This window comes from Dipodomys spectabilis, unplaced genomic scaffold (assembly GCF_019054845.1).
Source record: "Dipodomys spectabilis isolate Male_0828 unplaced genomic scaffold, ASM1905484v1 ptg000018l, whole genome shotgun sequence".
Classification (NCBI taxonomy): domain Eukaryota; kingdom Metazoa; phylum Chordata; class Mammalia; order Rodentia; family Heteromyidae; genus Dipodomys; species Dipodomys spectabilis.
Window position 1 is genome coordinate 617,904 of NW_024870695.1, and position 13,577 is coordinate 631,480.

The 13,577-nt window shown below is 49.8% G+C and overlaps 1 protein-coding gene across 2 annotated transcripts; it reads left to right on the forward strand.

Annotated features, from left to right (window-relative positions):
- Positions 1–618: 618 nt before the first annotated feature.
- Serpinf2 (serpin family F member 2) lies at positions 619–10,301 on the forward strand. 2 transcript variants are annotated; one of them, XM_042673935.1, is made up of 10 exons: positions 619–710; positions 2,069–2,225; positions 2,392–2,433; positions 2,545–2,613; positions 2,828–3,029; positions 3,737–3,880; positions 4,030–4,233; positions 4,865–5,007; positions 6,866–7,070; positions 9,204–10,301. In XM_042673935.1, exons 2-10 carry the CDS (start codon positions 2,163–2,165, stop codon positions 9,614–9,616), a joined length of 1,485 nt encoding a protein of 494 aa, XP_042529869.1. In that variant the 5' UTR covers positions 619–710; positions 2,069–2,162; the 3' UTR covers positions 9,617–10,301. The 2 variants fall into 2 exon arrangements, with proteins under 2 accessions (XP_042529869.1, XP_042529870.1); XM_042673936.1 differs by having other exon boundaries at positions 2,395–2,433.
- The last annotated feature ends 3,276 nt before the right edge of the window (positions 10,302–13,577 follow it).

Consider the following 13,577-nt stretch of genomic DNA (forward strand, 5'->3'; position numbering starts at 1 on the left):
GCTCCATAACCATCACTACCACCAACAACATAAAGAATACTAGCCTTCAGTGAGAGTGCAGGCCCGGCATTTAAGCCCTAGTACTAGCAACAACAACAACAAAAAAAAAGGCATAATGTGGAGCTGGGAAGGTGGCTCAGTGGTAGAGCGCTTGCCTTGCATGCCTGAGGCCCTGGGCTCGATTCCTCAGCACCACATAAGAAAAAAGAAAAAAGCCGTAAGTGGTGCTGTGGCTCAAGTGGTAGAGCGCTAGCCTTGAGCTGAAGAGCTGAGGGACAGCGCCCAGGCCCAGAGTTCAGGCCCCACGACCAGACCCAAAAAAAAAAAAAGGCATAATGTTAAACCAGCCTGTGTGTCTGGATCTCTGGATCTGCCCTCTTGGCTGGCCAACCCTAGCTTTCTCAGCTGTATGCTCCTGAAGTGTGCTTCTCTGGGTTCAGGAGGGACCTAAATCCAGGGGGGTTTGAATTGCTATTTCAAGATTAGATGCTGTGGTGGGAAAGGGGCTTCTGGCCCCCGGTATCAATGTTTAACCGGATATGCAGGTCAATATTTACCAGCAGAGAAAGCAAGCTGAACAGGGGTTGGCTGAGAGCAAAGGTCCTGGTGGGAGGGGAGGGCCAGGCTGGATTGGCTGGAGCTGGGCAGAGAGCGTGGGGAGCACGTAAGTGGGGCCAGAGGAACATCGAGTGCTGCAGCAAGGAGTAGAGGTAAGATGGAAGGGCGGCTCAGCCTGCTCCTGGGACAGCAGAAGGGATGGGGAGTTGCTCATGTAGCTGAATTGTCTGGGATGAATTTATTTAGGCCTGTAGTTTCTCAGCCTCTTGGGGTGATGATGAGCCAATGTAGGAACTCTAAAAGGAGTCCCCTCCCCCACCTGGGGACCTGACAAACTGGAAGATTTGTTTTGTTTTTGCTAGAAAGATTCAAATGCCTAAGTTGGAGTTCAGACCGGGCCCAGGGCCCTTGTGAGTGATGGGTGGTGGGTGTGGTGGGTAAAGCAGTCCTTCAGAAAAATTGGCCTTGAGATGGGCAGGGTAGAAGGGGTGTGTGTGTGTGTGTGTGTGTGTGTGTGTGTGTGTGTGTGTGTGTGTGTGTGTGTGTTGAGGCCAAGGCCAAGGGGTGTGTGTGTGTGTGTGTGTGTGTGTGTGTGTGTGTGTGTGTGTGTGTGTGTGTGTTGAGGCCAAGGCCAAGGCTAGACTAGAACTTGCCCATCCCCACACACAAGCCTGGCTTCCCTGAACAGGCCTGTGATTCCCGTAAGTCCAAAGGTGCCTAGACCAGAAGTATTCACTGGACCCTGCAGCTAGATCAACAAAGCAGCTCTCTGGCCATGCCATCACCCTTGCAGTGACCTTAGGGCCTCACAGTCCTGCCCACTCTATGTGTAAGACCTGACCAGCTTGAGAAAGGTTGACCAGGTGGACAGCAGGTTGGATGGGTGCTCTGGAGTGGCTGCCTTCCCTAGCCTGGAACTAGGCTGATAACTACCATTCACTAAGGGCATTGGGTATTGAACATTCTGCTCAGCTTTTTTTTTGTTGTTGTTGTTGTTGTTTTTGTTGGTGGTGGTGGTTGTAGGCCTCAACTCTGGGCCTGAGTGCTGTCCCTGAGCTCTTCAGCTCAAGGCTAGTGCTTTACCACTTGAGCCACAGCACTACTTCTGGCGTTTTCTGCTTATGTGGTGCTGAGGAATTGAACCCAGGCCTCGTGCATGCAAGGCAAGCACTCTACCACTGAGCCACCTTCCCAGCCCCTTCTGCTCAGCTTTTAGACTTAGTTTAGCCCTCAAAATCCATGGAAGGAGGTAGGAGCCCTGCCACCATTTACCAGATAAGGCAATGAGGAGTTAAGGGAGATGTCCAAGGGCCTCTGGCAAGAGGCAGAGCTGAGATTCAAACCAGTCTGTAAGAATGAGGGACCTCACCACTCCCTATTGACCAAAATAGCCTCAGCCCATGACATATGAAAAACCCAAACCACAAAGTGAGGAAAGACCAGGGAAACCCCACTACTCAGGCTGAGAACAGTTGCTAATGTGTTCTGAATGTGTTACATGCTTCTACAGATTGGCCGAGTCAGTGAACGTGGGGGTAGGATTCCACCATCCAGTGTGGGAGTGGTAACTGGAAACTGAGCCTTCCTGTCCTGGACACAGGAACATGGCGCTGCTCCGAGGGCTCCTGGTGCTCGGCTTGTCCTGCCTGCAAGGCCCCTGCTTGGTGGTGAGGTTGGGCTCAGGAGGGCGGGGTCAGTCAAGTTGAAGAAGACACTGGTAGATGGGAGTAGGGGGTAGCAAATATTGGAGTGATCAAAGGGGCTGAGGGGAGAAAAGGTGGGGGGGTCCAGGCTCTGAGGGGGCTCCCCTTCTAATCACCACCCTTTTCTCAGCAGTTCTCTCCTGTGAGCGCTATGGAGCCCTTGGGCCAGCAGGTACTAGGGAGTGAGGGGCATGTGGGTGGGAAGAAGAAAGCAGCAGATCTCACCTGTGGTGTGGACCTATGGGAAGATCATCACTCTCCATCTGCTTCCTTCTTTCTGCAGCCAATTATGGAGCAGGGCCAGGAGAAGTTGCCATTGCCCTCATTTGCCTTCCTCAAGTCAAACAACCAGGTATAACCAGGTGGGGCTGGGGAAGAGTGGGTGAGGGCAGAAGGAGGAAGGCCAATCAACAAGGAATGGGGGTCATGGGTATAGGGCTGAGATTCTGGAGTTCAGAATAGACAGGATAGGCTGCTGCCCTGGAACACAAGGGCTATAAAGAAGACATTTGACAGAACATGGAGCTGATCTTTTGACCTCACTGACCCCTGATCTGTCCCTATAGAAACCTGATGACCAGATTGCCCCGAAGAAGTCCTCAGCAGACTGCAAGGGTGCCCCAACTCCAGAGGAGACACGCCAGCTGGCCCAGGCCATGATGGCTTTCACCGTTGACCTATTCTCCATGGTGGCCCAAACATCCACCAGCCCCAACCTCATCCTTTCACCCCTGAGTGTGGCCCTGGCATTGTCTCACTTGGCCCTAGGTACTGTGGCAGAACTGGTCCAGCAGAACTGAGGCCTGTGGGCACTCACTGTTCCAGATGTGACTACTGATGGCTTCTCTATCAGCACCACATAGACATTAGAAAAAACACAAGATTTTTGACCCCCACACCTGTCTTTGAGGACAGATTCCCAGGGATTGGGTCCGATGTACTTATTCACAAGTCCTTTTAGTATTATTTTTGTGTGTGTGCTGGTACTAGGCTTTGCCCTCTTGCTTAGCTTTGTGCTTAAGGCTGGGACTCTACCATTTGAGCTATAATTTCACTTTCAGGTATTTTGCTGGCTAGCTGGAGATAAAAGTCTCATGATCTTTGCTGCCTTGGCTGACTATAAGTCATGATCCTTAGGTCTCAGCCTTCTGAGTAGCTGGGATTATAGGCATGAGCCACCAGTGCCTGGCTTCCCCTAGTGATTTTTGTGTAAGAGTTTGATAGCTGCAATAGCTCCCACTGGGACTTGCAGGTCTCCTACTAGACTTAAGGGAAACAGAGGACCAGAGAGGGAAGGCAATTGGAATGGGGTGAAGAAGCTCAATCTGTCGGCAAGCAGAGATGAAAGTGGAACTCAGGAGAGATCATGGGGACCCCTGAGCATACTCATCATGGATATACAAAAAGGCTGGAGTGGATCTTAGGGTGGGAAAGATCCCCTAGCCCTGGCTTTAGCCCAATTTGATCCCCTCCAGGTGCTCAGAACCAAACACTACGGAGCTTGCAACAGGTGCTACATGTAGACTCAGAGCCCTGCCTTCCCCATCTACTGAGCCACCTGTGCCAGAACCTGAGCCCTGGAACATTCCGAATGGCTGCCAGAATGTACCTACAGAAGGGTAAGCTGCTGATGACAGAGGACTGCCTAGGTAGTGCCCTGTAATGGAGAGTGGGTACGGGAGAAAGGCTTGGTTTCAAGTAACCAGTTGGAGCATTGGTAGCTATGGAACCCAGATCCAGGGATCAGCTCAGGACACTTTGTGTGCAGGATTTCCCATCAAAGAGAATTTCCTGGAACAATCAAAACAACTGTTTGGTGCAAAGCCCATGAAACTGACGGAAAGACAGGAAGAAGACCTGGCGAACATCAACCAATGGGTGAAAGAGGCCACAGAAGGGAAGATTGAGGATTTCCTCTCTGAGCTTCCTGAAAACACGGTGTTGCTTCTCCTCAATGCCATCCATTTTCAGGGTGCGTTCTTCTCAAGTCCCCCATCTTGGTGATGCTAGCCCCACCCTGTAGGCTGAGTGGGACCCTGTCTCTCTTCTTCAGGCTGGGTCATGAGGCGGGTGTGTGTGTGTGTGTGTGTGTGTACATGTGATGGGAAGGTGCTCAGGAACTTCACGAGGTTGTTGAAAACAAAATAGCCTGGAACAAAGAAAGTTAGGGGATGTAGATGAATTCTATTATTTGGACCATAATTCCACTTTCAGGTTTTTGCTGGCTAACTGGAGATAAAAGTCTCATGATCTTTGCTGCCTGGGCTGGCTTTAAGTCATGATCCTTGGGTCTCAGTCTTCTGAGTAGCTGGGATTATATGGGTGAGCCACCAGTGCTTGGCTTCCCCTGGTGATTTTTGTGCAAGAGTTTGATAGTTGCAATAGCTCCCACTGGGACTTGCAGGTCTCCAACTAGGAGCATTGCAGCAGATAGGGAAGACCCAAGCCCAGGTTTCCAAAATGTTTCAAGGAGCAGGCAGGTGGTGCTTGGCTTTACCCCCTGGGTGCTTGGCTTTACCTCTTCATGCCTTGAGGGAGTTCTGGGTGGGATGGGAAAGAGGCTGGTCTTAGTTTTCATGGCTCCTGTTCTCTCCTGGCTACAGGTTTCTGGAAGAGCAAATTTGATCCAAGCTTTACTGAGAGAGACTCCTTCCACCTGGATGAGAAGTTCACAGTGCCAGTAGACATGATGCAAGCACACTCGTACCCTCTACGCTGGTTCCTGCTAGAACAGCCTGAGATACAGGTTACCCTGGATTGCCCAGGGAGGGGGAGGGAGAGAGGGGACACCTGTGGAGTAGCCACAGTTCTGAGGTGCCAGGCTCAGTCTCCATAGGTTCATTCACTCAAAGACAGTATTCTGGGCTGTGCACTCAGTATGCTGTGTGCCAGGTACTGTCTGAGGCACTGGCAATTAGGTGGACCACAAGGGAGAGAGTGCCCTGGTCTTAGAAGGGAAGGTGTACAGTATCACAGTCATTTCAGTCAGGAGTGTCATGAAAGGGGAAAAAAAGTGACCTCTTAATGTCTGGGTCTGGAAGAATTCTTTGGAGAAGGGGCACTGAGTTGAGACCAAGGTGACCTCGACAGAGGGTTTATTAAAAGGATCTGTAGCTGATGAGACAGCACAGGAACCACCCTGGAAGCTATGCAGCCACCCAGGGTCTCAGCCTGGAAGATGTGACCTGAGCTCTCATACAGAGCTTCTTAGAAGGGAGGATCCCATTGGGTTGAATTTCTCCGCATTCTGCATGGAACATTGTGATTCTCAGGTACGACCCCATGACTTCCCTTGCTTCATACTACCTAAGTGTAGTCCTGTTAGGCTGGGACACTGCTCCCTGGGCCGATCAGTAGTGGCTGAGATCGTAGTGTTGGTTAGGTTTGCAAGGCAAGCATGACAGAACACAGTCACATCTGCAGACAGAAGCCACTTAGATAGCCAGACTTCTCTCCAGCTCATCCTGAAAGGAGAACTGGTCCACTTTCCCACAGGTTTCTTTCTTGCTACTCTCTTCTTGTCCTGCACACTCTTCCTTCTTCCTTTGTCTCCATTTCTCCATCCTTCTCAGGTATTCTGCAGGCAGGCCCAAGTAGCTGACTTTGCTTTAGGAGTGCCTTCAAATGAGATCTTATGCAGGCTGGGAATGTGGCTCAGTGGTAGAGTGCTTGCCTAGCATGCATAAAGCCATGGATTCCATTCCTCAGTACCACATAAACAGAAAAAGCCAGAAGATGTACTGTGGCTCAAGTGGTAGAGTGCTAGCCTTGAGCAAAAGAAGCCCAGGCCCTGGGTTCAAGCCCCAAGAAGGGCAAAAAAAAAAAAAAGTAAAGAAATGCGATCTTATGATCTAAGTATGGTCTTTCATGGCTACAATCCCAGCACTTGGGGGGTTAAGGCAGGAGAATCTGCAGTTCAAGACCATCCTGAGCCATATAGTGTGTCCAAGGCCAGCTGGGGGTGAGGGTACCTAGCAAGACCCCATGTTTAAAACAACAACAACTCAATTTCAAATCTCAGATATGTGCAAGCGGGCAGAGTCACTAAGTGAAGGTGAGAGGGGGTGGAGTGGGTACTGCGCTTTGCAGTAGCTCCTCCACTGAACTCCAGAGAAATCTGGGAAGCAACGACCCCACCCATTATACACAAGGAGAACTGAGAGGAAGATAGGTGGCTCCTTTACCTATTTGCACAGCTAGCTGGGAGCAGATGAGAGAGATATCCACTATTTATTGAGCATGGCTTTTGACGAGTACAGGACTTCCCCACCCCCCACTCCCCGGCTTCTTCTGTGTATGTGGTACTGAGAAATCGAACCTAGGGCTTCATGCATGCTAGGCAAGCACTCTACCACTAGGCCATATTCCCAGCCTGAGCATGGCTTTTGAGTGCAGATCCTGCTGCATACTTTAAGAGCTTTATCCCATTCAAACACCAACCTGCACTAGGGAGGTATTATGCAGCTTCACAGGTGAAGTGAAGGCTCAGCAACACAACTGATCATGGTGAACTTGATTCCTACTCGGCTGAGAAATACAGAAGCGCAGATCCAGCTAGGTCTGTGTGCTTTCTGGTTCTCATATTCTCTTTCCTTTATCTGTAGGTGGCTCATTTCCCCTTTAAGAACAACATGAGCTTTGTGGTCATGGTGCCCACTCATTTTGAGTGGAATGTGTCCCAGGTACTGGCCAACCTGAGCTGGGACACCCTGAACCAGCCCTCACTACGAGAGAAGCCCACTAAAGTGCGGCTGCCGAAGCTGCACCTCAAACACCAGCTAGATCTGGTGGCTACCCTCGGCCAGCTGGGTAAGGAGGATGGTGGGTCAGCCCTGGGTGGGGCTGGGAAAGGTGGATGAGGAGAGGCCTCCAGCTGATAGCAGGTCTGAGTCAGAGATATCCCTTTGTCCTGATTAAGGGGGTTTGGTATAATCCCTGTTCTTGGGTGAGCTGGCTCACCCAAGGCTGTCAACTGACTCTGCTGCCCAAGACTTGAATACTCCAAGGAATACTAGGTCGAGAGCCCATGATGGCATGTGAACCTCCTGGCTCCTGAAAGGGGAAGGAGGAGAAAATGGGGTGTCACATTGTTAAAGAGATGCATTTACTGAATGTGGTAGTGTATGCCTATAAGCCCAGATACAAGAGGCAAAGATAGCCGGGCACTGGTGGCTCACGCCTGTAATCCTAGCTACTCAGGAGGCTGAGATCTGAGGATCGCGGTTCAAAGCCAGCCCGGGCAGGAAAGACTGTGAGACTCCTATCTCCAATAAACCACCAGAAAACCGGAAGTGGCGCTGTAGCTCAAGTGGTAGAGCGCTCGCCTTGAGCTGAAGAGCTGAGGGACAGAGCCCAAGGCCTGAGTTCAAGCCCCACAACCGACCAAAAAAAAAAAAGAGGCAAAGATAGCTAGGTACACATGGCTCACTCCTATAATCTTAGCTACTCAGGAGGCTGAGATCTGAGGATCATAGTTTGAAGCCAGCTCAGGTTGAAATCCTCTGTGAGTGAGACTTTTTTTTTTTTTGTCAGTCGTGAGGCTTGAATTCTGGGCCTGGGCACTGTCCCTCAAGGTGAGCACTCTACCACTTGAGCCACAGCACCACTTCCAGTTTTCTGATGGTTAATTGGAGATAAGAATCTCACAGACTTTCCTGCCCAGGCTGACTTTGAACCACAATCCTCAGATCTCAGCCTCCTGAGTAGCTAAGATTATAGGCATGAGCCACCAAAGCCCAGCTCTGTGAGACTCTTTTTTTTTTTTTTTTTTGGTCAGTCATGGGGATTGAACTCTGGGCCTGAGTGCTATCCCTCAGCTCTTCAGCTCAAGACTAGTGCTCTACCACTTGAGCTACAGTGCCACTTCCTGTTTTCTGGTGGTTTATTGGAGATAAGAGTTTCACAGACTTTCTTGCCCTGGCTGGCTTTGAACTGTGATCCTCAGCTCTCAGCCTCCTGACTAGCTAGAATTACAGGTGTGAGCAACCGGCGCCCAGCTCTGTGAGACTCTTATCTCCAATTAACCACCAGAAAACTGGATGTGGTGCTGTGGCTGAAGTGGTAAGTGCTAGCCTTGAGCAAAAGAGCTTAGGGACAGGGCCCAGGCCCTGAGTTCAAGCTCCAAGGCTGCCCCCCCCCCCCACACACCAAAAAAAGAGGTAAAGAAAAGAGGACTGTAGTCTGAAGCTAGCCTAGGCAAAAAGCATAAGACCTTATCTGGAAAATAACTAAAGCAAAAAAGGACATGGTTCAATGGTGGTGTACTTGTCTAGCAAGTGAAAAGCCCTGAGTTTAAAACCTAGTATGGAAAAAAAAAAAGAGATACATTTACTTGTCAGCCATTTGCAAAGCAATTTCTATATTCCACATACTGTATAGGCACTAGCAGCCAACTGTATGCAAAGTAATCATTTAATGGAATAGACAAGTGAGAAATCAGGCATTTACAATCTAGCATAAGTGATAAGACAGAAGGTGTCTCTCCAGCTCACTTCAGAGACTATTGAACAGGTACTGGATCCAAATCTGACCTCAGACTTTTAGGCTGGGATCTGGGAAGGCTTCCTAAAGGAAACAATGTTTCTTTTTGTTTGTTTTTTGTGTTTTTTTTTTGCTAGGTCTGGGACTTGAACTTAGGGCCTGGGTGCTGTCCCTGAGCTTCTTTTGCTCAACGCTGGCACTCTACCACTTGAGCCACAGCACCATTTCTGGCTTTTTCTGTTTATGTGGTACTGAAGAATGGAATCCAGGGCTTCATGCATGCTAGGCAAGCACTCTACCACTAAGTCACATTCCTAGCCCATAAAGAAGCAATGTTTAAGTGGAGATTTGAAGGTTAAGCAGATGTGGATTTAAGATGTTCCCTGGCTAGGGTACCAGCTAGGACCTGGGAGCCCTGGGGGCAGAGGGCAGCACTAATCATCCATCTGCTGCTCTGGGCAGGCCTGCATGAGCTGTTCCAGGCCCCAGACCTACGTGGGATCTCTGATGAGAGGCTGGTGGTATCCAGTGTCCAGCACCAGTCCACCCTGGAGCTCAGCGAGGCTGGCGTGGAGGCAGCTGCAGCCACCAGCACTGCTATGTCCCGCATGTCACTCTCTTCCTTCAGTGTGAACCGCCCCTTCCTCTTCTTCATCATGGAGGATACCACAGGCCTGCCCCTCTTTGTGGGCAGCGTGAGGAACCCCAACCCTAGTGCACAGCCCCAGCTCCAGGAGCAGCAAGATTCCCCTGATGACAGAAACTTAATCCAGAACCAGAAAGCCTTCCTCCATGGAGACAAGTTCTTTGACCCTGATTTGAAACTTGTGCCGCCCTCGGAGGAGGATTACCCCCAGTTTAGCCACCCCAAGTGAGGAACACCAGTACCAGCATCCTAAGTCCCCACCTGGACCAGCATCTCAACTCACGTGACTCTTTCCAACCAGCTTTGTGGGGGCAGGGTGGGGCCCAGGGGCAGTCTGTGAGAGGAGAGGCGCTATTCTCTTCCAGTTCCTTCTGGGGGCTTGGAGGCTGGGAGGAGGCCAGGTATGGGAATCATGGGCCAGATTCCTTTTCATTTCTCCCCAAGGGGCTCAGAAGGTGTCCTATTTGGGGTGGGGTGGTAGAGCATCTATGGATTCTGCTCCAGCAAGAAGTAGGCTAGATTCGTACCCAAGTCAGCAGATGAGACACCTCTACATTTATAAGCACAAGAGGAGCAGGCTGCCTTGGGACATGTCTGAGAACACCCTGGCTAAAGACGGGAAAGAAACCTTAGGGGTGACTCGGGAGGCAGTGTTGCCATAGGATTGGATACCAAGGACCAGCTTCTGCCCTTCATGGAGCCCCATGTTCTCTCATAGCCTGACATGGATGCAGCTTGCTTAAGGCCTCCCCAGATGCCAACACTGCCAGGATCCCCTGCCTTCCTCTCTTGTGTTCCTCTTCTGCCAGTAGCTCAGGGGCTGAGGGAGGAAAGGCGCCCTGTTAGCTCCTTACAGCTCTTTTGTAAAGTTTTTGTAGTGATTTTTATGCCACCTGAATAAAGAATGAATAGGCCCTGTTGGTTTGATGTCACTGTTCTGGGCATGGGCGGGGGAAGCGGGGAAGCAGAGAGGCAGCCACAGGACAGACAGTACTGAGCTCTTGCTGTGCCACGTTTGGTCTCTGGCCACATGCCAGACCTCTCTAGGGCCACCTCCATGCCAGCCTGGCTCTGCCGTCTGCCTGTCCTTTGCTAGGAGCCTCAGGCAGCCAGTAACAAGGGCCGCTCAGAATAGCGCCAGTCTCCCAGTTTTGGGGAAGAACTGGCAATTAGGGAGCCTGGAGTTTCTAATTACACACAGAACACCCCCTACCCTCCTGCCGGGAGCTGGCGCCTGTCAGCCGGAGGGGCAAGCTGGCAGCTGGAGGCTTTCAGTGCCCGGGGATCTGATGGATGCTATTGGGGGTATCTTGGCATGGAGCTGACAATTTCTTCTTCAAGAGCCTATGAGATGGGGGTAGTGTGGGTGTCCCTGTGGTGAGAAGTGTCATGGCTGGCTGTGGTGGCCCTTGTCTCTGACTGCAGTGATTATGTGGACCCTCCTGGAAAGAGATGCAGGTGACAGATTTGGAAGAGAGGGCCTCCAGGAGAAGGTGACATGAGAGCAGGAGACTGAAGTTGGTGAGGGACAGGGAGCTAGTTGGTGCAAAGGTCCTGAGCACGCACACAAGTTCAAGGTGAGATGGTAGCCTGTAAGGGAGGAGCAGTAAAGGAGGAGGGAGTCAGTTCTGGGACAGATCGTGGAAGGCTCTAGGGTCATGATGTAGATTGTGGGAGGAATAAGAAGTCACTAGAAGATTTAATTCTCAGTACCACCCCCACCACCAAAAAAAAAGTCACTGGAAGGTCAACTCACCCAGTCAACTTTGTTCATTTTGCTTCTCTTATCTTTCTTTCCTTCTCCCTCTCTTTCTTTCCATTTCTACTCCCAGATCCCAGGTCAGGGTCTGGTTGTTACTTCTTTGGGTCATTGCTATCCCCTCATGGTCTCTCTTGGCTACTGGGTTGGCTTCCTTAATTGCATTTTCTGCCTTGTGGATCCTCACTGAGCACCTTCTATGTGCCCAGCAGCACACTGGTCTCTGGGGATGCAGAAGCAACTAAGCAGACAAGATCTCTGTTCTCCAGGAAAGCCCAAGTAGTAATAGAGTGATGTAGATAATAAACAAAAAAATACAAATCACAGGTGGGGTGCCAGTGGCTCATACCTGTAATCCTAGCTATTCAAGAGACTGAGATCTGAGGCTCACAGTTCGAAGCTAGCCCAGGCAATAAAGTCTGTGAGATTCTTATATCTAATTAACTATTCAGGAAAAGCCAGAAGTGGCTCTGTGACTCCAGTAGTAGAGTGCTAGCCTTGAGCAAAAAGAGGCTTAGGGACAGCGCCCAGGCCTTGAGTTTAATCCCCAGGACTGGCAAAACAACAACAAAAGCCCCACCAAAAACAAGTCATGGTTGGATTTTCGTAGCCTGAACTGTGCATCAGACCACAGAACAGTTCCTTATTGCCTGGCTTCTGAGAGAGAAAACAAAAGCAAAGCTCTAAGATGTAGTAAACAGAATGATCTGAAATGTCAGAAGAGGAATTCTCCAGGTTTTGTGATACTATGTAACTATGGGAAGTCTTGTGTGGTTTTAGAGATTAATGGCAGAGCCTCAAGCATACTAGACAAGTGCTATACTACTGAGCTACATCCAGTCCTGAGAAGTCCTGAGGTGGTATTTGAGCTTTTTTTCTTTTTTGGTGCTTGTACTAGGGCTTGAACTCAGGACCTTGATGCTTGTTTACTTTTCTTGCTCATGACTGGCACTCTGTAGACATGTCTCCAGTTCTAGGTTGTTTTTGTTTTTTTCTTGTTTTTTTGCTGGTTAACTGGAGATGAGAGTCTCTCAGATTTGTTTACTTAGGCTGGCTCTAAACCATGATCCTTAGATCTCAGACTCTTGAATAGGTAAGATCATAGGTGTGTGGGCCACTCATGCCTGGCAAGCTGAGACTAGGTATCTTCCACAATGAGGTATCTAAGGCTGGCTTCAAACAACCAATCCTCCTGCCCCAGCCTCTGGAGTACTGGAGTTATAGGTGTGTCATCACCCCTGGCTTTGAGCTCAGGGTCTGAGCACTGTCCATGAACTTTTTTTTGCTCAAGGCTGACACTCTACCACTTGAGCCACAGCTCATTTAATGGCTTTTTGGTGACTAATTAGAGCTAAGAGTCTCACAGGCTTCCTGCCCTGGCTGGCTTCAAATCATGATCCTTAGATCTCAGTATCCTAAGTAGCTAGGATTAGAGGCATGAGCCACTAGTACTCAGCTTACTTCTAGTTTTTTGATGGTTGATTGGAGATAAGAGTCTTATGGGCTTTCCTACCCTGGCTAGCTTTGAACCACTATTCTCAGATCTCGGCCTCCCGAGTAGCTAGGATTACAGGCATGAACCACAGGCACCTGGCTGTAAAGAACTAATTGGTTTTTTTTGGGTCCGGTCGTGGGGCCTGAACTCTGGGCCTGGGCGCTGTTCCTCAGCTCTTTAGCTCAAGGCTAGCACTCTACCACAGAGCCACTTCTGGCTTTTTTCTTTTTGCTTATGTGGTGCTGAGGAATCGAATCTAGGGCCTCATGCATGCAAGGTAAGCGCTCTATCACTAAGCCACCTTCCCAGCCCCGTAAAGAGCTAATTGTAAGAAAAATCCAAGCCAGAGCTCCAGGTTCTGAGTTCAAGTCATGGTACCAACACATTACACACACACACACACCAGTTGATAAGAGTATTTGGCTGTTAGTCTGCTGTGGTTCCTCGCTTCCAAGATGGCTTCAAAGTGACTTCAGGAGAGAATGGTTAATAGCAGGCAAAGGATACAGATAAAAATGGGGCACCTGTCAGGCATTGGTTGCTCATTCCTATAATCCTGGCTATTTAGAAGTCTAAGATCTGAGAATCTTGATCCAAAGCTAGCCAAACAAATCTGGGAGACCATCTTAATTAACCAGAAGGAAGCTGGAAGTAGAAAGTGGAAAGAAGTAGAAGTGTGGTTCAAGTGATAGAGTACCAGCTGTGAGCAGGAAAAGCTCTTGATTGAGGTCCTGAGTTCAAACCCCAGTACCCAAGTCTAAGCTCCTCTACTTACACACACAAAAATGGTGGACTCTGGGATGCCTTGTTCTGAACTTGCTCCTAGTAAACTCATGAGCCTAGCGAGATCTTTTAAGTGCCTATTATACTACTAGTACCTCTCATCCCTGGCTGGCTACCTTGCTGGAAATCCCAACAGGCAGTTATGACAGCCAA

Coding starts and splice junctions, on each gene's coding strand:
- Serpinf2 (XM_042673935.1), top strand. CDS start 2,163: ATGGCGCTGCTCCGAGGGCTCCTGGTGCTCGGCTTGTCCTGCCTGCAA. Junction 2,614..2,827: donor TCCTCAAGTCAAACAACCAG/GTATAACCAGGT, acceptor CTGTCCCTATAG/AAACCTGATGACCAGATTGC. Junction 3,881..4,029: donor CAGAATGTACCTACAGAAGG/GTAAGCTGCTGA, acceptor CTTTGTGTGCAG/GATTTCCCATCAAAGAGAAT.